The following is a 27,066-nucleotide window of genomic DNA, read 5'->3' on the forward strand; positions in this document are numbered from 1 at the left end:
GTTTCCTTACTTATATTTTGTAGGGTCTCAAACAATCCAACAAGACATCGGCTTAGCTTTATACAGGCTAGCGCCACCCTGCAATCAATGTGCAGGTGGGTGTTGGGTTTAGATTTTATTATTGTCATTTGTATTAGGAAACATTTAATCATATATGCTTAGAGGTGTATAATCAATTGTGTAGTGATAAGTTGTGTGATCTTTAACAGGCTACAGAGGCTTGGTGTGTATTCCACACTGGAATGCACACCTGCATCTTGGGGGCATGGGAAGAGGTCGCATCTTGTTTTATTGTTTTATGGTAGGATTAACGTAGCTACATTTGTTTTAGTCTAAGTGCTTTTCTGTTTAGATGAACTGCTGGACTTCCTTACCGGGGGGGTCTAGTCTACCCTCTTCCTGACCAAGGATGATTGCCTTCGTGCTTTCATGTTGTTATATGACCTTTGACACACACACACACACACACACACACACACACACACACACACACACACACAGTATTCTTTGTTCACATGTATACCTATGTAAGATGTTATATGTTAATGACCCTATGCATATTCATGTAACCACAATAAAAGGAGTGCTGTGGGGAAACCTGGCTGAGAGTCTGACAGAGGTCAAGTGGTGGAACGACGCTTGGCTCCAGCCAGGTCTCCCTCATGCATGAGTAACCAGAGAACTTTGGTGCCTTGAGTCTTGCTTTTGCTGCGTAGCAGATTGTCCTTAACGTTCCAGCGAATAGGTTTATGTTACAAACCTATCATTAATTGGTCCTTCGAGAGCCGGATCCCTGGAGTCGACATTCACCAAGGGGAAAAGAGACACACCGAAAGACTGACGTCAGCCAGGACTTATAGTGGTCCTGCAACAAAGTCCCGAGGCGTGAGAATTCGTCATCGGGCCGGTGGATTAGCCGTCTGTTTTTCTCCTTGATGGATGGCGATTGACGGGATTCGGGACTGATGCTACACGCAATGAGCAACACCAAGTAAGTTGAGAGAGCGACTCTATAACCGCAGAGCTGGGTTAGTGTCCCGAAAAAGAAGTTTTGGTTAAATCGCCCAAGGGTCCCAAGCGTCCGGTGTGTGTCCGGTTTTGAAATCGCCCTGGGTGTGTGTCCCGAGCGTCCCTTCATTGGGTTTTGTCGCGCGAGTGGGTGAGCGTCCCACAGCTGGGTCAGGGTCCCGAGCGGTCCGGTGCAAGTCCGGAGTAGGCCTATTTTGTGTTGTTGTTGTTGTTGTCATTATTGTCATTGTTGTTGTTGTTGTTGTGTGAGTGTGTGCAGAGCAGAACGCGTGGTGTGTGACGTCAGCTGTTGTTGTTGTTATTATGGGTTCTCAAGCAACCAAGAGTGTGCCAGAGGGTGATGAGAAGTTTATGATGAAATTCGCTCCCGGTAGCACAAAGTATTTAGGACATTGGCGCAAGAAATATGATTTTGAAGGTAAATTGGTTGTAGGACAATGTCAAATGTTAGTAGACCAGTTGACAGTGAAAGCAGCTTGTGCGACAGGGAAATTGAAACAGGAGCGAGAGTTACAACTGGCGTCCGCTAAATTGTGGTTAGAGCAGGCGCAGAAAAGACAGGAGGCAGTGAATGCAAAGAGAGCAGCTTTGCAGGCATTAGCTGTGAAACCTGAAGATGAAACGGTGCGGTCTACTTCAGTGGTGCTGACGTTAAAGGACCAACAGCGTAGAGCAGCATTAGAGAGAGAGAGAGAGGTCAGAGAGGAGGAAGAAAAGCAGGAGCAGGAGAAGAGAGAGAGAGAGGAGGAGGACAGAGTACGGCTGGAGTTTGGGGATGCCGCAGCAGAATATTTAAGTCCTTATAACACTAGATCCAAATCTAAAAGCCATGAGGCGAGTGCATCTGCTATGCCTGCCTCCCCTTTCCATGATACCTTTCCCATGGTGGAGGTCGCGAATCCCCATTTTGGTGTTGAGGATGACCGAAGCCGTGTTATTTGTGTTTACAGGCCATGGACTGAATCTGAATGTGCAGAGGCATGTAAAGATTTAGGAAACCCGTTGACTAATGTTGATGAATTTATCGCCCGACACAAGCAACTCTGCTCCTCGTATCGTTTAAACGGTCAGGAAACAGAAGCCACCTTTAAGAAGTGTCTCACATATAACTGGGCTCGGGTGCGAGGCACCTACACAGGGAGGGATGGTAATACCGTCCTACCCTATGGCCATGCAAATTTAAGAGGCCAAGTTGACGGGGTTTATGAGCGTCTTAGAAATACCTTTAAAGCTTCTGTAGATTACAACAAAATTGCCCAATGCATTCAGAAGGAAGGAGAGGATGTTCATGAGTTCAGGGCAAGAATAGAGGAAGTTTTCAAAGAACATAGTGGCCTTGAAGAGAGTGCAGAGAAGGCCAGCCCATATCAGCAGCAGTTAAAACATGCTTTGATGAATGGCTTCCATCCACGCATTGCTGCTCTCATCAGGAAACAAAATGTCAATCAGAACACTGATGGGTCCGTTGAATGCATGAACTGGGCCCGCCACGCACAGGAAGTCATTAAAAATAAAAAAAAGAAGCCACAAAGCGCTGAGGCCGCTGCCTTTTTAGTAGATGAAATTTTGTTTCAGGGACAGGCTGGAAGAGGGCAAAACAGAGGCAGGAGTAGGAGAGGTAGAGGCCCATGGCGACCCCAGGATACCCGTAGAAGAGATGAGAGGTGTTATCAATGCGGGGAGAGGGGCCACTTTGCCAGAGAATGCCCCAAGAACAAACCTGAGGAGTATAGACAGCCGTATTCACAAAATCCATCATATAATAAATGACTAGCACCTGTTGACACTGCTAACACACATACATGTACAAATGATCCCTTACTTTGCCAGAATTTACAACAGCCTGTGTTTCAGACTCTAGATTTGACTGAAGTATTGTTAAATCTGTCAGGGAAAGAAGTAAAACCAGTTCGCACGTTAACTGTGCAAGGCAAAACTGTTCAATTTCTGTGTGATTCAGGTGCAGATAAAACTGTTTTAAAAGATCATGTGTCAGGAGTTGACCCTTCAAATGGCACAATTTATGTGAAGTCTGCAAATGGTCAGTTAAATCAGCATAGAATCTCTAAACCAGTCTGGATTAGAGATCCTACCACAGGAGAGGCAGTTCAGAGTTCAGTTGTAATGTGCCCAACTTGTCCGGTGAACCTCTTGGGAAGAGATATGATGATGAAACTTGGAATTTCAATAATTCCAACATCCATTGGGATGATAGCTGCAGGAAAAGGTGAAACTGCTGAGACAATGGTTCATCAGGGCAGTGGGGATTTGCATTATTACTGGACACTTGACCTGTCGGCCTCCAGACCTGATCAAATAAACTGTAAACTGTTAGCTGCAGCTGAGGAAATGTTGACAACTAGCCATGACATACAGCCACCAGATGATTTGCATGTCACACTGAGATTTAAGACCATGCCTGGGCCTGATGAGGCCTACACAGATAAAGTGCTGAAATTAGGGCCACAGAGAATCACCATAAAAGCGATATATACTGATGGTGAAACCATGGCTGGATGTAGTGTGATCCTTTCTGAAGCTGCACAACAACTCTTTACAGGGCAAACACCACACATTTCACTGACAAAGAGTGTCACAGCCGAGTGGACAGACTTAGCATCTTTGGTGAGACAGGGGGAGAGTGTTAGAATGTGGCAGCAAGCTGGAGGGGGTTGGGAGACAGACATCCAGCACAGCATCTTTCGTAAAAAGCTGGGATGGGTGACACACACTACACCACAAACACATTTAAAGGGGAGTGAGAATGACACAGCAGAATGATATGTTGTAGATGTCAAAGATCACCCGGAGCTTAAACAGGTCCCAGAGAAGCTCTGGTCTACTGGGAAGACTGATGTGGGGTTAATAACAACAGCGAGTCCAGTAGTTATAAAACCCAAAACGTCTTTTAGGCCAAGAGTGAAACAATATCCCTTAAAGCCTGATGCAGTAGAAGGCATTAAACCAGTAATAGAGGATATGATTAAGGCAGGGATACTAGTTGAAGCTCCACAAGCAGCATGTAACACACCCATCTTCCCAGTTAGAAAGGCTGATTCACAGTCGTGGCGCATGATTCAAGATTTAAGAGCTGTAAATCAAGCAGTGGAGAGTATAGCTCCATGCGTCCCCGACCCCCACACCTTATTAAATCAGCTTAAACCAGACATGACACACTTCACCGTGGTAGATTTAAGTAATGCTTTCTTTTCCATACCAGTACATGAGAATTCGCAAGGCTGGTTTGGTTTCACGTATCAAGGCAAAAAATACACATACACCAGACTGCCGCAAGGTTTTTGTGATAGTCCTACAATTTTCACACAGAATATTACAAATTGTCTGTCTGATTTTGTGATTCCATCACATTCACAGATGTTGGTATATGTCGATGACATTTTAATTGCATCCAATTCAGAGAAGAACTGCAAAGACATATCATTGGCATTGCTGACTCACTTAGCTGAGACAGGTAACAAGGCCTCACTTTCAAAGCTACAGTGGGTAAAGACAGAAGTGAAATTTTTAGGACATCTGCTTAGTGCAGCAGGGAAAAGCATACATCCAGAGAGGAAAACAGCTATCTTGGCAGCACCTAGGCCAGTGACAAAGAAACACATGATGCAATTCCTAGGGTTGCTAAATTTCTGTCGATCGTGGATGCCCCATTACTCTGAAATTGCGCAGCCATTATTAGATATGATGTACAGTAAGCCTTTGGCTATGTCAGAAAGTTTAAGTTGGACCCCTGAGGGGGAGCAAGCTTTGTGCACGCTGAAACAGATGCTGACAGGAGCATCGGTTCTAGGGCTTCCAGATTATAACAAGCCTTTTGTTCAAACTGTTGACTGTAAAGGACATTTTATGACATCCATGTTAGCACAAAAATGTGGAGGTGGCATGAAGCCAGTAGCTTATTATTCTAAGAGGCTGGATCCTGTGGCTTGTGCCTTACCTCACTGTGTGCGATCTGTGTGTGCAGCCGCTGAAGCCGTAAAGTGTTCTGGTGAAATTGTTTTGTTTCACCCTTTGACCCTGCTGGTCCCACATGAGGTTGATGTTTTATTGCTGCAGACTAAAATGACATTCTTGTCACCTGCCAGACACTTGTCTTTAATGTCACTGTTGCTCTCCCAGCCACACATAACTATTAAGCGGTGTACTACTTTGAATCCCTCTACATTGTTGCCCACAGAGGAGGAGGGTACACCACATGTGTGTAGTGAGCATGTGGAAACACAGTGTAAACCTAGAAGTGATTTAACGGACATACCACTCACTGAGGGCAAGATTTGGTTTGTTGATGGTTCCAGTTTTAAAACAGCAGAGGGAAAGACTAAAACAGGCTTTGCTGTTGTGGATGATGTGCAGGTCATCCGTGCTGGGCAGTTATCACATTCCATGTCTGCCCAAGCAGCTGAGATAGTGGCTCTGACGGAAGCCTGTAAAGCAGCTGAAGGGCAGGCAGTGACTATATATACAGACAGTCAGTATGCATATGCTACACTTCATTTCTTTGCCGCTCAGTGGTCAAGACGAGGCATGACAACTTCAACAGGGAAACCTGTGGAGCATGCGACATTGTTGCAGGCCCTGTTGAAAGCAGTCTTACTGCCTAGTAAAGTTGCAGTTTGCAAATGTGCAGCACACACACGTGGCACTGACCCCATTGTACTGGGCAACGCCTTTGCAGACAAAATTGCAAAGGAAGCAGCCCTTGGAACACATGGGGTTCATATTCTGGCGGCACAGGAGCAAACTATGCCCATCACACATGATGTGCTGGCAGACATGCAGTCACACTCACCTCCAGCTGAGAAACAGCTGTGGCTCACTAAAGGAGCAAGCCTGAGAGGTGATGTCTACTATCTTTGTGATAAACCTATATTGCCTAAGAACCTATATAGGACTGCTGCAATTTTGAGTCATGGACTCTGCCACGTCTCGACAACTCAAATGGTAGCAGCAGTTGAACGGCAGTTTTTCACACTGGGATTCAATGCTTATTCAAAACATTTTTGTAAAGCATGTTTAATATGTTGTAAACATAATGCTCAGGGGAACCTTAGACCAAAACAAGGAAGGTTTCCCAGACCCAGCTACCCATTTGAAGTAATCCATATGGATTTCATTGAGTTGTCTAACTGTAACACCTACAGGTACTGCCTGGTAATTGTGTGCCCGTTCTCAAAGTGGGTAGAAGTTGTCCCCACTAAGAAAGCAGATGCTATTTCAGTGGCTAAAGTAATATGCAAAAATGTGATCCCAGAGCATGGGATCCCCCAGACTATTTACAGTGACAATGGTCCTCATTTTGTGAATGAAGTAATTGAGAAAATGTCACAACATCTGGGGATAACACTGAAAACGCACTGCTCATACCACCCCCAGAGTGCAGGGCTGGTTGAAAGGACTAATGGCACAGTAAAGCTGAGACTCAGGAAAACAATGGAGGAAACAGGCAGAACATGGGTAGACTGCATTGAGCTAGTGAAAATGTATATGAGAATCACGCCAACTGATAATGGCCTAACGCCTTTTGAAATAATATATGGCAGGCCATTTAGAGTTCCAGTGTTCTGTAATGATAATGATAAAGCAGAAGAAGAAAACACACTAGCAGACTGGATGATTAAAATGCTGAAAAGCAAAGAAGTCATGAGTGCAAATAATCTGCCAGATGATTCTGTTTCTGTACAGGAAGAACGTCTGAAGCCAGGGGACTGGGTGCTGATAAAGGTCATAAAGAGGAAGTGCTGGTCAAAGCCACGGTGGGACGGACCATACCAGGCCCTGCTGACAACACCGACAGCTGTGAAGATTGCAGAACGACCCACCTGGATACACCAAAGCCACTGCAAGAAGGTGACACACATCCAGGCCAGCTCGGAGTAAGTGGCAGGAAGACCGGGTACAAAGGGGGGGGAAAGCCTCCAGGGCCCCTCGTCTCAATCCGGTGAAGAAACCAACTGAGCCACAGGTACTCATCAGAATGGCTGGTAAAGTGTTGTCTACCCTGCTGGGTGTAATGGCTTTGATGTCATCATGGTCAGCTGTGGAGACCCTGTATGTTCAAGGAAACCACACCCAATACCCTCATGGCTATTCTACAAACTTTTGGTGGCAGTTTATGAATACAACCGCCCACTTGAACAATAGGACGGACTGCTATGTGTGTGCCCATATGCCGTTATCCGCATATACATCTGGACTGTGGCCGTATAGCATATCAAAGGACAGGAGTTGGTGTCTGTTGGGCTTAGCAACTCATCCTGGCAACAGAGTCCTCTGGTCCCAGGCCAATTACAGTACACCTCTGAACATCACCTGGAGTAAGTCACCACTTCTAAACATGAATTGTTCTGAGCAAACTGACTTATTGGCCTGGCCTCAAGTGTCAGACCCACTGCCGGACATAATATTGCTGAACAAGCTGAATACAGCCCAATTGCCGTTGTGTGTGATGAACAATGGATCATTGTCAGTGGGGGAGTTGCCGCTTCACTTATGTGGATACATATACACCTACTGCCCTCCAGAGGATGAGAGCAGGTGTATGAAATGCTTGACCGATGCAAAGTGTGCTGAGAACTTGACATTAAGGAGGACTGAATGCAAGTCCAACCGGGCTTACAGGATACCAGTAAAGGCGAAGAGTCAGAAGTGGACAGGATGTGCAAGGACGGTGCCGAGCAGTAAAGGAACAAGAGTTTTGGCTGATTGGTATTTCCTGTGTGGACATAAAGCCTATCTATCACTCCCTGAGGGATGGGGAGGATTGTGTGCCGTGGTGAAATTGTCCGATCATGTCTTCTTCATGGACAGAGTTGAACATCACCCTAGCAACCGACAGAAGCGTGAGGTGAATTTAGCCTCACCTGACTCGTTTGGAGTGACAGTAGACACTGGAGTGCCGCGAGAATTCCGCATTTGGAGTGGAGGAGCTAAGTTCTTCCAAAGTTTGATCCCAAACATCGGAGTTGCAGAGGTGCGGGATCATGTGGAGATCAACCGATATGCCTTACTGCGACACATTAATCTCACTAAGACTCTGGGAACAGCCTTAGCGGAGGAGCAACAGGCCATCAGAACGATGGTACTGCAAAACAGGCTGACCCTAGACTTGATAACAGCATCACAAGGAGGAGTGTGTAGGCTGATTGGAGAGACGTGTTGTACGTTTATTCCGGATGGATATACGACTGGAGGAGACATCTATGAGGCACTGCAGAACTTAACTGCTCTGCAGAAATATGTGGCAGACCACACATCAGGAGGAGACGCGTCACAAGGCTGGATAGCCTGGTTGACATCTGGACCATGGTGGAATATGTTCCTACGGTTTTTGACTCCCATTCTTACATTATTGGCATTGCTTTGCTTGTTTACAGGTTGCATTTTGCCATGTGTAAGATCGATGGTGAATAAAATGATTGCTAACACCTTTACCAATTACATACTGTTGCAGCAGAGTGACATGGATGCTAAGGCTAATATGTGTGTATGAAATGAAGCCTGCACTGAAAATGTTGACAAGTGGTGTAGAGCTGAAGATATATATATGCCGTATAGCCTTAAAAAATGACAATACAGGGTGGTGATGTTGGGTTTAGATTTTATTATTGTCATTTGTATTAGGAAACATTTAATCATATATGCTTAGAGGTGTATAATCAATTGTGTAGTGATAAGTTGTGTGATCTTTAACAGGCTACAGAGGCTTGGTGTGTATTCCACACTGGAATGCACACCTGCATCTTGGGGGCATGGGAAGAGGTCGCATCTTGTTTTATGGTAGGATTAACGTAGCTACATTTGTTTTAGTCTAAGTGCTTTTCTGTTTAGATGAACTGCTGGACTTCCTTACCGGGGGGGTCTAGTCTACCCTCTTCCTGACCAAGGATGATTGCCTTCGTGCTTTCATGTTGTTATATGACCTTTGACACACACACACACACACACACACACACACACACACACACACAGTATTCTTTGTTCACATGTATACCTATGTAAGATGTTATATGTTAATGACCCTATGCATATTCATGTAACCACAATAAAAGGAGTGCTGTGGGGAAACCTGGCTGAGAGTCTGACAGAGGTCAAGTGGTGGAACGACGCTTGGCTCCAGCCAGGTCTCCCTCATGCATGAGTAACCAGAGAACTTTGGTGCCTTGAGTCTTGCTTTTGCTGCGTAGCAGATTGTCCTTAACGTTCCAGCGAATAGGTTTATGTTACAAACCTATCAGTGGGTTCCCAATTAACCCGATCACCTGATACAAGGAGCGAGTGCAGTGGAAAGAGAGCGAGGGTGGTAGAGCGAGCGAGAGAGAGAGAGAATGAGAGAAGAAAAACAACGGAAGGCGAGTAGCCCATCTGGCTACATCTCGAGACACCCTCACAGGAGATTACATGGCCCAAGTAGTTAACCTTCTGCTGGAAAAAGGCACACTTTTCTAACTTAGCCTTGAGCCCCTGTTGCTGCAGCCTTGCCATCACCATCTCTAGCCGTTGCAGGTGCTGAGAGACAGACGAGGAGAACACAATGATGTCGTCTAGGTACAGCAGTAATGACTGGCACTGCTGATCCCCGAACATCCTCTGCATTAGGCGCTGAAAGGTACCAGGAGCATTTCACAGCCCGAATGGCATACGATTCCACTCGAACAGGCCAAACGGCGTGCAAAAAGCGGTCTTGGGCTTATCCGGCTCAGAAACTGGCACCTGGTTGTACCCGCTGGCCAGGTCGATGGTAGAAAACCAGCGTGCGCCAGCTAGGGCATCCAGACTTTCCTCGATGCGAGGTAAGGGGAAGGCGTCCTTCCTTGTTTTGCTATTCAGCAAACGATAGTCAACGCACAGCCGGAGGCTTCCATCCTTCTTGCGGACCAACACGATGGGAGAGGCATAAGGGCTGCTACTTTCCCTAATTACCTGGGCCTCCAGTAGCTGGTTGATATGAGCCCTGACAGCCTCATAATCAGAAGGAGGAATTCGCCTGTACCTCTGCCGGACAGGTGCGTCATCGAGTAGCGGTATGTCGTGCTAAATGAGGTTTGTGCAGCCCAAGTCTCCCTCATAAGTGGAGAAAACAGAGCGGTACTTCCGCAAAAGTAACCGTACCTCGTGTTGCTCTGACTCAGCGAGAGCAGACAGGTCAATCGTATCCACCATCTCTTGAGCAGGGCTGCTGGTTGTATGGGAGGAAACGGTAACGGGAAAAGAGTGTTCCTCGCTAACACCGGCAGGGAGGCTAACAACAGTAGCTTTGCTTATCACTCCCAAACGGGTCCGCGGGTGGAGAACAGCTTCCGCTGTCCCTACATTGGTGACTGGGATGTAGGCAACGCCCTTATCCACCTGAACCAAACATGGAGAGGCCAGCAACCCAACTGGCAACCCGGACTCAGAAGGTTCAAAAAGCACAGCCTGACCTGACAACTGCTGAGAACAAGTAGTGGCCACCAGCTGCATAACACCACCAGGTATCCGCACGGCCCGCGGGCCCTGTACCTTAACGGTACCAACAGGGTCCTCTGGGGCTTGGGCTGCAGACTGGTGACACTGATGTAAGGCCTCCAAAACTGGTCTCGGTGCCTGTGACACAGAAGGAGAATTAAACAAGGAGCCACCGAAAGCCCCAAACAGTTCTTGATAACAGCGGCGGATTACGTTCATTCCTAAGATGCCAGGGACAGAGGGCGTAGCCCCAGGAGGGTCCTTCACTATAAGGATTCCACAAGAGGGCATTTCCTTGCCACACAGGAGTACACTGAGCTCCAAATAGCCAATGTAAGGGATGGCAAGCCCATTGGCAGCCCGAAGCTGTAGCCAATGACATGACTGAAGGCGTTCTTGTCCCCAAGGGGCAAAATGTGCCAAAAAGAAACTTTCTGTGATGGTGGAAACCATGGACCCAGTATCCACCAAACAAGGGACAGTTACCCCACTAATAAGCACATCCATCTTTGGACACGATGAAATTAGCCTGCCAATCCTATCTTTCTGTGAGCCAGTGAACTCCCCACCTGAACTGTGACTCTGCAGCACAGATGGCGTTAGTTTTCCGACTGGGTAGCGGGAAGATGATTGCCAACTGCGGCGTAAGGAGGGCCTGAATCAGAACCTGCTCTAGGGCGGCGTGAAGCCCGCTCCCCAGTGCACTCCCTAGCAAAGTGTCCTGGCTGCTGACACCGGCGACAAATCACCGAGCCAGCCCGTGAAGGCCGAACACTTCTTCGGGGGTTCTGTAAAGAAGCCACTGTCTCAGTGAGCCGATTTAACTGCTCTTGTTGGCGCTTTAGGAGTTCCTTTAGCTCACGCCACTCGGACTCGGGTGTACCAACAGGAGCGAACCTAGGGCTAGTGTGCACTCCACACTGAAAACCATATGCCGATGGTTGAGAATAGCCACGGTCGCGAACACCGCCTGAAAACCCTTCTCTTTCCCATCTAATTGCTTCCCCGCGCACCTCTAACAAGGTGGCAGTGGGCACACGGCGAACGTATTGTTTAAGCTCTCTGCGGAGACCACTATCAACAACATGTTCTACAAATTGGTCTCGGAGCAGCACCTCTGCGTTACGCATACCATCAGGTGCACTTTGTTTTACTTGCTCCATCAGAGCCATTAGCGCTAAGGAAAACTCCTGCAAAGTCTCTTCCTCCCGTTGTCTCCTCGAAAAGAAAGCCTGCTGCAGAGTGACATAGGACTGCGCATTGCCATACAGTTCCTTTAAAATGGTCAACACCCGAGCAGGATCCCCTCGCTCTAAATTAGGGCGAAATTTGATCTCCTCCCTTGCTTCTCCCTCTAAATGGTCAAAAATAAAGAAAGCTTGATCAGCAACAGACAGGTGCCGGGCACGCATGCATGCTTGAACCTCTTCGACCCATTCAGCTATATTGATGCCTGTTCTACCATTGAACATGGGACATTTACGGTCCCTAGGCACCACCACCAGACGCTCTGTAACGGCGGCCTGGCTACCAACATTTGGTACGCAACCAGCTGGTACGAAAGAGGACGACGCGGCCCCGCCACCAGACTCGAGCACAGCGCCCCCATCCCGGCGCAATTGCTCATTATCTGCCCTTAACTGCGCTACCAAGTCTCTAAGTTGCTGCAATTCTTCCTCCATAATAAATTTTGACCCAAAAAAAAGAGAAAATTAAATCAGCAAGGTGCTAAAATCCTATTACTCTTCCTTCTACCTGGATACTGCTGTCTTGTCTATAATCACACTCTAAAACAAATAGAGCCTTCAAACAGGTGAACTAGACTCGTTGCAAAAAAATAAAACAATTTACAAAACCAAACATCTACCTCAAACGTGCACCCTGTTCGTGACGCCAAGTATGTGACCAAGTGGTCGGCGGGGTTATGCACAAAATAAATAAACTTGACAACGCCACCTAGGGGAATTACACCCCCAGGAAATATATTTAAGAAAAATAAATAAAAGGAATAAAAGAAGACCGCACAGATTCAAGGATGCACACTGAGGCAGGTTGGCTTCCAATATTAAAACAGTTTTATTTATAGAAATAAATAAAATATTATAAATAATATTTTATAAATAAAATATTAAAAGTCAAGATGTAGCGTCATTATTGACAGTGTCCTACAGTAAAAATAAACAATCGTGGAACTTGGACTTACCAGCAGCCGTGGAACCAAAAGAAAATCACACCAAAAGAATCACTGCAGACCACCCAGTGCTGTACAAAAGAAAGTGTGAAAACGACCCACCACCTGAGGTCCCAGGGCCACTGGCTCGTCCTCCTTCACTGAAATAAAACACAGAAAAGTATGTTAAAAGAATAAAAGGACACTGAGCGTCAGGCTCGCTACAAATCATAAAAAGACTAAAACACACTTTAATAACTTTAATAAAAGAAATCACACACACACACACACACACACACACGGGAAAGGCTTATTCCCCACGGGTCAAACTACCACTCGTGCTGGTAATAATTATTCTCAGGCGTAGGCCGGTCTGGCTCCCCACCGGCTGAGACCGGCCACCCAGGCGATTTAGAGTCCCAGCACGACACTCGGGCAGAGAATCACTTCAGCCCGATCACAGAAGTGTGGGTACGAGCAACAGTCCAGGGTAAAATAGAACACCAGGCGAACCCAAAAAAAAAGGTAAGCCTACTTAATAAAAACAAGATAAGACAAAACAAGACAAGACAGCAGACTCCACCAAGGAGGAGTTCACAACAGCAACTGAGAAGGCAGTCCACTCTTCCAATTTAGGTTGGACAATTTACCATGGAGAGGTGAGTACAGCAGTGAACCCTGAAACAGATAAGTGTAACCTTAAACTCTTATAGCTATGAATGCTAATAAAAGTAGTTCTAACAGCTTACCCCAGGACCGGAGGCACTATACTCTCATTGGTGGAGATACCACGAACACCTCTCTCCGCAATGGCAGAATTAAACAGACTGCTGCGCTACAACAGGCCGGAAAAGGATATTAACACCAATTCCAGTATTCGGAGGGAATCCAAGGTTAAGCGAGAGCATACCTGTAGCTGTCGTATAATCGGCTCTTGCTGATCAGTCCGTCGCAGTACGCCAGCATTTACTGCTGTATCGTACCAGAAGCTCGGGAGGAATTAATCCAACAAGACATCGGCTTAGCTTTATACAGGCTAGCGCCACCCTGCAATCAATGTGCAGGTGGGTTCCCAATTAACCCGATCACCTGATACAAGGAGCGAGTGCAGTGGAAAGAGAGCGAGGGTGGTAGAGCGAGCGAGAGAGAGAGAGAATGAGAGAAGAAAAACAACGGAAGGCGAGTAGCCCATCTGGCTACAATAAGAATTTGAGGCTCAGCTGATACAGTATCATAGGAGAATCCAACCATTGTATGTCAAGAGACTATAGGCAGTGAAAGCTCCATCTGGAGGAGGAACGACGTGGTTCAGAGCGTTGCCTCCTGCAGCTGGTGACATGTTCAGATTTCAGCTCTGTCGGTTAGAAAGTCTGTTTTTGTTTTTCATCTGTGTGTTGCTCTTTCATCCTTTTCTTCTTCCTGTTTCTTGCATCAAGCTGGCTGACTTCACCACTGATGAGGTAACCATGAGCAGTAAGCCTCGTGTCGCTCACAGTTACATTTAACATAGTGCGATAAACACACTCAGTCATTATAAGGTACATCCTCTAAAGGTTCACATAACAGACAAACAGGATAATAAAAATAATCTGGTTCTTTGCAGCGTCCTCAGATGAACAACACACGACATTATTACACGTCTCAGTATTTGTTACACTGAACACAAATATAAACACAACACTTTTGTTTCCATGAGCTGAACCGGATCCTGACTGGTTTTGCGACATGTGTGTCATTGTGCTACACATGTACGGCATATTTCAGAGTGGCCTTTTATTGTGGGCAGTCTCAGACACACCTGTGCAATATTCATGCTGTCTAATCAGCACCTTGACATGCCACACCTGTGAGGTGGGATGGATTATCTCAGCTAACGAGAAGTTCTCACTAACACACATTTAGACAGATTTGTGAGCAGTGTTTGCGAGCAATGTTCCCTGTAATGTTTCACGTGTCTGAACACACAAACTCCCTGAGCGTCCCTTGGACCACTGTGAGCAACAGCAGACGTGTGCACTGTGGTCACACCAGCATCCAAGAATACTTTTACACAACAAGACTTCTTCAAAAAAGTAACTGAGTTTTGCAAACAGAGTTTTTTGCAGCTGTTTACCTAAAAATGCAGCCGAGGTGTTTTTTAAATAAACATTTCAAACTATTTGCAGAACAATCAGCTGTTCTGCATCAAATCTGATGCCACACAAATTATTTGTGCCGCTGCAAAAAATAATTTCTGTCCACTATGAGATGAAGGAGAACAACAGCCTGATACCTGCAGGCCTGACAGCAGCAGATGTGTCACTGCTGCAACACCTGTAAACCATTGTTCTGACACACACAACAAAACTATTGACTACACTACACACTAACTACACACTAACTACACTCTTAACTACACACTAACTACACTCTAACTACACAAGATTTGTGCTAAACTTGGCAATCGCATCTCAAACACGCCGTCACTCCTAAAACTTCCCCCTTCCTAAACAACTAAATGTCATGTTGCCATATCATTTTTTGATTGGTCGACATGGTGCATTTTTCCACCAATAGGAAAGGCTGGTGGGGGTTTGTTTTGGTGTTGTTTTTGCTCACAGGCTTTCGAGCGTTTTCCTTATAAAACGGCGTTTTTACCGTTTCTTCCTGCAGTAAATATAAACAACGACAGTATTCAGGAAGAAAACCAAACATTGCAGATATTTTATCATAACTCTGGTTTTACGTGGCCGATCAACACAATTCAAAAACTGGTATAAAGTCCACACTTTGTCCGTCAGTTGTTCCGTCTGTCCTGCTCACATCTCCAATGGTTGTACACGTTGTCATTAACGTGGCTTCACTCCACATCAGCCGCTTTGCTAAAACACCGGTGTCGCACATAAGGACGCTGTCATAGCCTGTCAGCCACGTTGATCAGCTGCGTATATACGAATGTGAATCGCGTGATTGGCTGGACTACGGGATAAGGTGGCCTCGTTCTGATCCCATACGGGAGCAGCCAGTCACTGACTAACACTGCAAAACAGAATCGTTAAAGTTTTCATTTTAATTTCAATTCAGGTGATTTTTCTTTTTTTTTTTTTTTTGTGCGCAACGCAGATTTTCTGTGCAGAGACCGTGCCAGCAGTGCGCAATTGTGCCAGCAGTGCGCAATTGTGCACGCGCGCAGCTTAGAGGGAACATTGCTTGCGAGTGTCGGGTCTTTTGTGTTTGTAGAAAATGTTTCATATCTTTGAGTTGAGCTCATGGAAAACAGGAGCAAAAACAAAAGTGTTGCGTTTATATTTTTGTTCAGTGTAAATGATAAAACATCAGGTTTGACCCAGAATACAGTTTGATCCACATGATGGCGCTGTGAAAAGTGCGCGCTGTACTGGTGGCACCAGTGTCCCCAGCCCACAGACCAGTGCTGCCACTAATCGAGTTTCAATAACAGCATCTAAATGCTGTTTAAAGGTGGACTTCATCTGTCACACAGGAGCAGTTTGGCTTCGCTTTGCTTAAATAATGACCTGGTGTATTTCTGTATACACACCTGCTAAGGATCAGGTGACTCTTATAATAAAAGGTTAATACGTAAAACCTTAAAAATAAAAAGGGCTGTTTTTAGCAGTATTTAGGCTGCAGTCTGTGTATTATGTCCATGATATTCTACAGTGGGGCAAAAAAGTATTTAGTCAGCCACCGATTGTGCAAGTTCCCCCACTTAAAATGATGACAGAGGTCAGTAATTTGCACCAGAGGTACACTTCAACTGTGAGAGACAGAATGTGAAAAAGAAAATCCATGAATCCACATGGTAGGATTTGTAAAGAATTTATTGGTAAATCAGGGTGGCAAATAAGTATTTGGTCACCTCAAACATGGAAAATCTCTGGCTATCACAGACCTGTAACGTCTTCTGTAAGACGCTTTTCTGTCCCCCACTCGTTACCTGTATGAATGGCACCTGTTTGAACTCATCATCTGTATAAAAGACACCTGTCCACAGCCTCAAACAGTCAGACTCCAAACTCCGCCATGGCCAAGACCAAAGAGCTTTCGAAGGACACCAGGAAAAGTATTGTAGACCTGCACCAGACTGGGAAGAGTGAATCTACAATAGGCAAGCAGCTTGGTGTGAAAAAATCAACTGTGGGAGCAATCATCAGAAAATGGAAGACATACAAGACCACTGATAATCTCCCTCGATCTGGGGCTCCACGCAAGATCTCATCCCGTGGGGTCAAAATGATCATGAGAACGGTGAGCAAAGATCCCAGAACCACACGGGGGGACCTGGTGAATGACCTGCAGAGAGCTGGGACCAAAGTAACAAAGGTCACCATCAGTAACACACTACAACGGCAGGGAATCAAATCCCGCAGTGCCAGACGTGTTCCGCTGCTGAAGCCAGTGCATGTCCAGGCCCGTCTGAAGTTTGCCAGAGAGCACATGGATGATACAGCAGAGGATTGGGAGAATGTCATGTGGTCAGATGAAACCAAAGTAGAACTTTTTGGTATAAACTCAACTCGTCGTGTTTGGAGGAAGAAGAATACTGAGTTGCATCCCAAGAACACCATACCTACTGTGAAGCATGGGGGTGGAAACATCATGCTATGGGGCTGTTTTTCTGCCAAGGGGACAGGACCACTGATCCGTGTTAAGGACAGAATGAATGGGGCCATGTATCGTGAGATTTTGAGCCAAAACCTCCTTCCATCAGTGAGAACTTTGAAGATGAAACGAGGCTGGGTCTTCCAACATGACAATGATCCAAAACACACCGCCCGGGCAACAAAGGAGTGGCTCCGTAAGAAGCATTTGAAAGTCCTGGAGTGGCCTAGCCAGTCTCCAGACCTCAACCCCATAGAAAATCTGTGGCGGGAGTTGAAAGTCCGTGTTGCTCGGCGACAGCCCCAAAACATCACTGCTCTCGAGAAGATCTGCATGGAGGAATGGGCCAAAATACCAGCTACTGTGTGTGCAAACCTGGTAAAGACCTATAGTAAACGTTTGACCTCTGTTATTGCCAACAAAGGTTATGTTACAAAGTATTGAGTTGTATTTTTGTTATTGACCAAATACTTATTTTCCACCCTAATTTACGAATAAATTCTTTACAAATCCTACCATGTGGATTCATGGATTTTTTTTCCACATTCTGTCTCTCACAGTTGAAGTGTACCTCTGGTGCAAATTACTGACCTCTGTCATCATTTTAGGTGGGGGAACTTGCACAATCGGTGGCTGACTAAATACTTTTTTGCCCCACTGTACATTACAGTAAAAACAGTAATTATATAAAGAACAGATGGATCAGGATCCTGTCTGTGTCTTTACTATGATCTCAGCTGATAATGAGGCTTGAAAGAGACATGTTTGAACTTTTGCATTGATCAGACAAATAAGCCTGCATGTTTGCATGAGCTTTAACTGTAAAACATGAAGCCTTTATTATTAAAAAAACAAAACCCTTTTAGTGTCATACAGGTAAGAAAGCAGCGAAGCGTTTTTCTCTCTAACAGATGTTTCATCTGTTTTCTCTGCCGTTGCTCTGATGGGACCTGCAGGGTGTTTTTGGTGACGTGGAGGTTTGCACAGTTGCTGCCTGTGGTGTGTGTAGAAATGTTCATGTTCTAGTCCCACTGTGAAGCACATAGACGTGTCCTGACTTCCTGTCTGTCCCACACTCTGTCTCTGTTTGTTGCTGCCAACAGTACAAGTCATCTTTGCAGATTTTACTGAATTAACAAAAACATATTTACTGAAAGACTTATTCAGTAAACATGTTTGTTACACTGAGACTGAAACAGAGATCCCTGTTTACGCTCATAGAAAACGAGCCTCTGTTTTACTTTATTGAAATCATTTCTAATCACAGACAGGATCAGCAGCGTGCAGCTGCAGTGAGGTGTTAGTAGAGGAGCTGTGTTTGTGAGCTGTAGTCTGGATCAGGTCTCTGTGGGAGACTCGGTTACAGTACTTCTGAATATCCACGTGTCCACCTCACACAGCACATTTCTTCAGAATCGGTTGCTGTTTGCTAACATTTGACCTTTGCCCTTTTAGGCTGCCCTTCTGGCGCCCGTCGATGAGGACTTGGGATCTGACAAGAAGCAAACTGGGGGAAGTAGCAGAGTACCAGACTTCCCTCCTCCAGCAGGCCGGGAGATCTTGTTGCGCACCTGTGTACCGCGACCAGCAGCGTACTCCAAGGCGCTGCCTCAGCGGCTCTTCTGTGTCCTGATGAGGGAGGAGTTTAGGTTGACCGGAGGCTTTTCCACAGACACGTCCTCCTTTTAAGTCCTGTGAACAATTCACACCTGGGATGAAGATAAGTGAAGGACACAGGATGGAGACTTTCACATGTATGAATGTGGCCATGGAGTAAGATCATAGAAATACATTTCTTCATTTGTTTGCTTTATTTGTAAGAACGGTGCAATATTTCAGCATCTACGGCTCGCCCAAGCTTAAAAGCAGGAAGCAGTATATTACTGGCATTGATTAAGAAGCATTTATGGCTTTGTCTGGAAATATGTGAAACTAAATCCTTCTGTGTATTCATAAATCTGCAGCTTCCTGCAGCTGTGATAAAACAGTTTCACACTAAAACCTTCATTTTACCTTCAAAGCTTCTCTTGATGCCTTTTTAAGGAAATGAAATTTGTCGTTAGGATGGAGTTCCCCATCCTGCACTCACCACACGCTAACACAACCTTCTCAACTCTGATATTTAGTAGATTATATTTCAGTTGCAGGGATTGGTCCTGATGGTAAACATGAGAGTCGGTGAGGACTTCATGGGTCGTTTCAGCTGAGCTCCATCCTCCAGCATGTCCTGCTGCTGGATTAACACACAGCTGTTTGTTTGCATCCAACCAGAACCAGACCGTGCAGTTCTTATTCCTGTTCATAAGCTGATTGTTCAAACATGAAGCTCTTTGACGTTGTATAAAAACTGAAACGACACTTTACAGCTGACTGTGATGTTTTAAATGGAGCTGGTTCCTCGAGGCGCGTCCGACAGCATGAGGGGAAACTTGGTTTTGTCATATTTTCTTTGTTTTGTTAAGGGTGTATCCATCCCATGATACAGACACATACAGTTTAAACGATGTTTAATGTTAATCAAAACTTCTAAGATCCAGGTTGAATAAAACAGCATTAGGTGTGTGATTTCACTCTGCTCCACACACCTGCGTGCTCCAATCAGAGACACCAGAGGAACAGGTGATGAATGTGATGGGGAATGATAGGTTTGTAGCATAAACCTATTCGCTGGAACGTTAAGGACAATCTGCTACGCAGCAAAAAGCAAGACTCAAGGTACCAAAGTTCTCTGGTTCACTCATGCATGAGGGAGATCTGGCTGGAGCCAAGTGTCGTCCCACCACTTGACCTCCGTCAGACTCTCAGCCAGACTCCCCAGAGCACTCCTTTTATTGTGGTGACATGAATATGCATTGGGTCATTAACATATAACATCTTACATAGGTATACATGTGAACAAAGAATACTGTGTGTGTGAGGTCAAGATGTGACCCTGTGAAGACTCCCCAAAGCTGGTGCCAGGAGTCTAACAGGTCCATCTAAACAAAAGGCTCTTACACTCAAACAGATATACATGTGTTTGCTATACCATATATCAAGAAAAGATAAAACCTCTCCTAGGGGGTGTGATCTATGCCAGAACACACTCTGTAGAGGAGTGAACGCACTCCCCTCTTCATGCTACACAGAGTTGTTACAGACCTCCTAGGATGAGACATTCTTTCAATCTACAATTGATTATACACTTCTAAGCATATATGAGTAAATGTTTCTAAGCATAAATGACAATCAACAATACAAAACCTAACATTCCCCCCTTTATTGACCTTTATGCTAGAAAAGTTTCCAGTTATGAATACCTCATGTCTGACAGTTTCAATGCCAACATTGTTATACTCAGCATACGTCAAATCACCCTAAATCACTGTAAAAGTACAGAGTTTAACAAAGGTATTAGCGGATATCCCATTCCCCATTGATCTCATCTCATGGCAAACTGCATCCTACAAACAAACAAAGAAATTGTTAATTTAATAGTGAAAATAAGAAGATAACATTTTCAAAAACATCCCATCTTGGTGATGCTTCCTCCGGGTGTGCAATCACATGTCTCTCTGCAGAGTGGTTTGAGTTCTGCAGGGTGTCATAAATGTCTCTTCCAGTTGTTTCCATCACTGTCCATAGGACCAGAGTCCAAATGTATGTAGAATAGACATTCAAACATACCAGTTAGTTTTGTTGTTTGTCAACATGGGTCTCAGCTATTTCCAAAGCTGCAGACCTCATAGGAAACTGCTGTTATCACCACCATAGCTTCTGGTTCCTGTGCTTTTCACAGAATCATGATGTCATCCTTAGACTCCTTCCAACGCTGCTGAAGGTTTAAGGCAGAGCACGTCGTACACCTTAGTTGTCTTCCTCAGCATCAACATTGAATCTTTCATTGTATTTAAAATCTTGCTGTGGGAAGTCTCCTCTTGATCTCCTGGAAGCTCAGTAGCACAGCTCTCTGTGTGATGTCTGCTGTGCTGAAGATGATCTCTGATCCTCCTGAAGTCTCTCTCCTGGCCTCAGCTCCCATCTTGTGGACGATCCTCTCAGGCACTCCTTTTCGTCATGGATAGTCCTGATTTTGGGCCAGCTGGATCTGTCTCAAAACATTCAGGGCGTCAGTCATGTTTGATGAATGTGCGTCTTCTTTATGTAAATGCAGCATGTGTTGTTGAAGAGGACACAAAGTCCCCTTTCTCTGCTAATATCATAGAGTAGTTCTTCCCTGAGAGTTGGTCCAGGAACATATATAGTGTGGGGTATGTTGCCGTGCTGGGTAGATGGGAACAGACATAATAGTCTGTATTTGCCGATTCTGCTTTTGTTCTGTCGTGGATATAACGGTACCAGGCATTATTCATCCATGGAGGGATGTGGTCTTGCATCATGTCTCTTAGGTGAGAGTTGTCATGTGTCCATCCTCTCTGCCTTCCTCCTGGTTCAGCTGATTCCGGCACCAGCTGGGGTCCTGTAAAGGTGAGCGTCGTAGTCAAGGTAACCAAGAGGGTCCACCTTCCCATGGTTGCACACAGGTGCGTCACGCCTCGCACTTGGTTGCCCTAGAGTTGATCAGAGGCTGGAGGTTGAAGTGCGAGCTTACCCTACGGGGGCTCAATCAGCACTCCCCCCTCACCACTGAAACAACCAAGTGTGAGATTTCTCTATTGTGCTGTCTTGGGGGTGCCGGGGTTTCCTGGGACCTCGACCTCTTTGCAGTGGCTCTGATAAATCCAGGAGGGTCTCTCACTATTTTGCAGGCAGTTGAAATGGTCCTTGCTGTGGCTCCAAGGTCTGATCCCATGATGGGCCCCAACCAGCTTGACCTTTGACCTCAACCACTGCCTGGGCTGTCCGCTATGCCTGGAATGTTTCTCGCGTCTCACTGCTGCACCTGTATTTCAGAAAAACTTCTATTTGGAGAGCATGTCAACAATCATCAAACCACATTCTTTAGTTCAGTGAACTTCACTTATAGGCCATCAAAGCCTCATCTGAACATGTAAATAAACGGTTAATCACACAACTCACTGCAACAATAATAGTAAACATTGTTTAGTGTTAATTCTGGACCCCACCACTTGACGCATGGACACTCTCATGCGTCAACTCATCAAACTCAGATTCCTGTCTGAAAGAAAAAGGGTAGCCAGATCATGTCCCAGGCAACAGCAGGGCATCTCCTCCCCTGGAGCAGCACCACCCTGGACCTATAATCCTGCAATAAAAATGTTAGTGTGTTTTGCATATTAAATTTGCTTAACACCTGGCTCTGCCAGGAGCCTGCATACACACCATCATGGCCTGGAAAACAAGATCTGAAAATGAAATCAAACTTCACACTTATAAACAATTATATCATAAGAGTAATAAGCATTCAGCACGGGCAAGACAAGTGTCATGTGCAGGTTTTCACAAATCAGTAAACCACAACTATTACCCTAATTTGCCCCAGACATGGATCATCCCATGTGCTCAGTTAACATTAATGTAATCGGTGACTTCTCTTAAGTAAAGTCACTCAACTCATCAATCACTATGAGCTCAATAGCCCATCTCCAACTATTCCATAAACAATCCCTTATTTGTTTTTCACATGTCACTTGTCTGCTTCTGCTGAATCCTCTACATGCATTCTCAGAAAAACAAACATTAGCAACACACATTGATTATCCTGGTATAAATCATCTAGCCACATGAAGAACTGTAATGCTGTAGAGAAGAAATGCAAATGTTAGCGCTGCGCAGGTGTCTTGTCAGTCTTGTCAGCTTTTGTCAGCTTTTACCAGTCAGTCAGTTTTTGTTTTTGTTTTTTCCCCTTTCACTCATCCATTCATGCATTCATTCTTTCTTTCTTTGCTGATAGTGGAACCCATCGTCGCATTTAGTTTCCACTCTCAGCAAAATGACGTCATTTCAAAAAGAAAAAGAAGAACTTTAGTCCGGATTACATCGCTGAATCCTTTTTGGACAGGAACTTACTTCCTAATTGTCCCAAATAAGTGGCGTTCTCCAGAGCCCATTTTAATGTGGAGAAACTCACTTGTAACAATTTCCTCGACGTCGTGCCGTACAGCGCTTTCTGTTCTAATCGTGCAGATCTGCTCAAACGACAGAGATTATCGAACAAAACTTTCAGTGCACTGTGAAAGTATCAAAATAAAAAGGCCTTGTTAAGTCATGACACAAGCTCCTCATCTCAGGAGGGTAAATCGTACCATTAGCATGGTTCATCATACTATCATACTAATTGGCAGGCTCAACTTCACAACAGAAGAAAAATCATCAGCTAGATTCACTCCAAACCAACCATCAGCTGCACAACACACAACATAAGCCTAATGTCTTATTAGCTATGAGTTTAGTCACCAGGTCTGTGCTCTTCACTCATTTAAGCCACAGATTTTATTCAGTTTTCCTTTTTCCCTTCATCATAAAACATGTGACATGTTGTCATGCACTTCACAAAAGAAGTTTGTTCTGACGTATTCAGAGTTGTGTATCTAAATACAGGATTCACTCGCACATCAAAACAGGAAACTCAGTGTTTTAGAGTCTCCACTCAACACACAACAAACTCCAAACATCTCATTCACTCGTGCTAGAATTCAGTCACCTTTCATTAATCTAAGAACGATCAACTAATTTGCATATCAGCTATTAACCCACTAAGATGACAGGACAACAGAAAAGCATGTTCAAAATAGTATCACAAAAGACAATTTCCCTCATACAGTAAATTACTTGTGCTGCATCAATCAAGCAGGAAGCTTCTCCCAATTTACTATATCAACAACTAAATTTATTGTCTGATCACTGGTTGGTCAAACCAGAATCTTTTTTCCCACAAAAGTTAAATTGTTGTCCTGCAACCTAGAGAGTCAATTTTTTTTGCATTGGATAAATTCAGCATTTGATAACAAGTGTCTGCTAAATTGACACTATTTTAACACTGATGAAAGATAAGCTAATTTTCATTGCATGGGTGTTTGTGTTATTAGGCAGGTCTAATGCATGTCTGTGGAGCTGCATCTCCAGCAGGGCATGTTCTTAAAGCTGCCTTTCCTACACACTTCTCTGCTATTATTTAATCATTTCTTAACTAATGTGCTATGAGTCCACTGGTTTTTGCATCACACTAAGTGACCTGGACAAAATGACAGACTCACATGCTTAAAATGTTGTCTAATCTTCATGAGCTCTCTTGTTTTGTATTAGTAGGGTTAATGCATGTTCTGCTTGTGTGTGTGATTTTGTATATGTTTCTATTTTTGCAGTGTTTCAGACTCCTTCACAATTTTCCAACTTAAGCAGTCAGTTTTGTTTTTCCCAGGTTTGCTAACCCAAATTTTGATTTCCCACATTTAAATAACAGCATTCCTCTGTGTTTCTACTTACTCTCACTCTGTTGTCCTCTCCCACTTCAACAGACCAACAGCCGGCAGTTCTCCTTCAGCTTTGTCCTGTGTTCCACTGTCTCTTCTTGCCATTTTACTCCACAGGTGGCAAATGTCAAACTCCAACAGTCTCCTCAGTTCTTCTCAAAAGTTTTCTTCACATGCACAGTGAAGTTGCAGCTTGTTGTAAACACAGTGCCATTCATCCGATCAGTCAGGATGATGGGTTTGCTCTTCTTCTCTGATGCTGTTTGTCCATACTGCTGCTGCTTGCTGGGACTCTTTGTTGCTGTCTCTTTATCTGCCATGTTATTGCTCTTTGGAGCTGCATTCCTTGTCTTCAGGGAGGAGTGAGCTTGCTTGTGAGGTTGAGAGACACATGGTGCTATAAATAAGTCAGCCAGAAACTTGGCCTGCATGTTTTCAATGATGTTAAACTATAACTTTCTTCCGACTGCTGCATGTGGAAAATTGATTCAGGTCTGCTTTTCACCTGAAAGTGACAAACTAAGACATGTTCATTATTATCATCACTGCTTAATCAACACACATCTCTCTCTCTGTGTGTGTTTTTGTGAACAGTCTTTTCTTAAAAGCAGAAAATGAGATTGTAGATGTTTTTGGCTGATCAACACAAAACCTTTTTCCTATAATTATTTTTCATCTACAATGTACATTTTGTCTCTTTTTCACTCTTTTGTTGCTTTTTTTCTTTACAATAGCTGGTGACCTGCAGAATCACCGCTCTCACAATCAAAGGCAATTACTTTTACACAGCGCACAAAAACACTGTGATGTCAGACACATTCACACTCACTTTGTCATCTGCATAAATAACTCATATGGCTAATGATATGTGCCATGGTGAACCATAAATATGATCACCAGTTTATTTAATTATTTTTAACCCAACAAAACAAATAACAGAAACATGATGCTGATGCTATGAACACTCGAGTCAAGATGCAGGGAAACTGCTCACGGAAATGCTGCACACTCCAGTTATCAGTTATCAGAGCTCTGTTTCCCTCTCTTTGAGTAGTTCTCAGACAGCTCTCGATCTGATAATGTGTAGCTTGCTCATCAGCTCAGAAGAGACCGCAACGCAACATCACACAGTAGTTGCATGCTCTGCCCACAGTGGCAAAGACTTGCACTTTCATATTCAACACAGCTTCTCCATCATGTACTTTTAGATGTGTCATACAGGGTTCAGCATATTAGTTGTTTAACCTGAAAGCACTAGTGGGAACACTAGTGCTCTATATCTCAACAATGGCTCATAATAAGACAACAGTCTTTCACACAGGTCAAGTGCCTCTATGCACTTCATTAGTTTAAATATTTGCCTATATCACTTCACCTCATATGTCATTGTACTGAACTTGAGCAACCACAAGCTTAATGCAGATTACTTTTAACAACTATCCACCTCAATTAAATCTATGGTCTGGCTGTTGTCGATCAGGGCAAGCTAAAGAATAAACATTTTGTGTCAGCAAGGGGTGGGGGAAAGCCATTCACCACAGCACATCTCAAGTGCTGCTGATGTGGGCTGGCCTTCTCCACACGCCCTTCAAGGCTGGTGTGTTTTCTGAAAACTTCTAACATTTGAATCTCTTCCATTTATAAGCCTGCGATTAACCGCACGGCTCAGGTCCGCGTGAAACCCGCGCGACCGCGCTCGCGTGAACCCGTGCAGCGAAAGGAGCCGTCGCTCTCTCTCTCTTTTTTTTTTAAATACTTTGCGCTGCCAGGAGCAAAGTCCAGCATAAAGTCTGTCTCCCTCCGACTCACTCTTGGTTGCTTAGAAACCCATGATAACAACAACAGTCGGTGTCACAGACCACGTGTTCTGCCCCGCACACACTCACACAACAACAACAACAACGACAACAACACAAAATAGGCCTATCGTCCAGCACAGTCTGGACCCCGTGGAACTTCTCAACGCCTCACAAATGGCGAAGAACTCACCTCTCGCTGCACAAAGTAGCGAGGAACTCACTTATCGCTCAAAGTAGCGAACTTCTCAACGCCTCACACAGTGGCGGAGACTGCACAACCACACGGTTATAGAGTCGGGCTCTTTAAACTTACTCGGCGTTGCTTAGCGTGTAATATCAGCCTCGAATCCCGCCGATCGTCATTCATCGAGGAGAAAAGACAGACAGCGAATCCACAGGAACTTCCTGGCTGACGTCAGTCTTTCAGCGTGCCTCTCCTCCCCTCGGTGAATGTCGATTCCAGGGCTCTGGCTCTCGAAGGACCAATTAATGATAGGTTTGTAGCTTGAACCCATCCGCTGGAACGTTGAAGACAATATAATTACACAGCAAAGCAAGACACAAGTAGGCAAAGTTCTTCATGTTTCTCGTGCACGGGAGAGAACTGGACAGACGCCGTTCCTTCGCTTGA

General features: G+C 44.9%; 2 protein-coding genes across 3 annotated transcripts in view; one reads left to right on the forward strand and one right to left on the reverse strand.

Moving 5' to 3' along the window:
- The window catches only part of LOC146645983 (uncharacterized), a 52,118-nt gene that overhangs the window by 6,766 nt on the left and 18,286 nt on the right, over positions 1-27,066 (reverse strand). Inside the window, exon 5 of one of the 2 annotated variants that reach the window (XM_085391688.1) lies at positions 19,631-22,145. The exons of the other annotated variant lie outside the window; for it this stretch is intronic. Within the exon in view, the coding sequence (XP_085247814.1) occupies positions 21,916-22,145 (230 nt within the window). The 3' untranslated portion in view covers positions 19,631-21,915. Of the gene's footprint in view, positions 1-19,630; positions 22,146-27,066 lie in introns of those variants that run through there. 2 annotated transcript variants of the gene reach the window in all.
- On the forward strand, positions 107-8,816 carry LOC146645984 (uncharacterized). The gene is made up of 2 exons (XM_085391199.1): positions 107-991; positions 6,730-8,816. The coding sequence occupies exon 2, from the start codon at positions 7,022-7,024 to the stop codon at positions 8,534-8,536; it is 1,515 nt and encodes a 504-aa protein (XP_085247325.1). The 5' UTR covers positions 107-991; positions 6,730-7,021; the 3' UTR covers positions 8,537-8,816.

This window comes from Rhamphochromis longiceps, linkage group LG19, assembly GCF_057381845.1.
Source record: "Rhamphochromis longiceps isolate RC_006_pf linkage group LG19, R_longiceps_female_GT1.1, whole genome shotgun sequence".
NCBI classification, from domain to species: Eukaryota; Metazoa; Chordata; class Actinopteri; order Cichliformes; family Cichlidae; genus Rhamphochromis; species Rhamphochromis longiceps.

What these genes read in the sequence shown, in the direction of transcription:
- LOC146645984 (XM_085391199.1), top strand. Translation starts at nt 7,022, where the DNA reads ATGGCTGGTAAAGTGTTGTCTACCCTGCTGGGTGTAATGGCTTTGATG.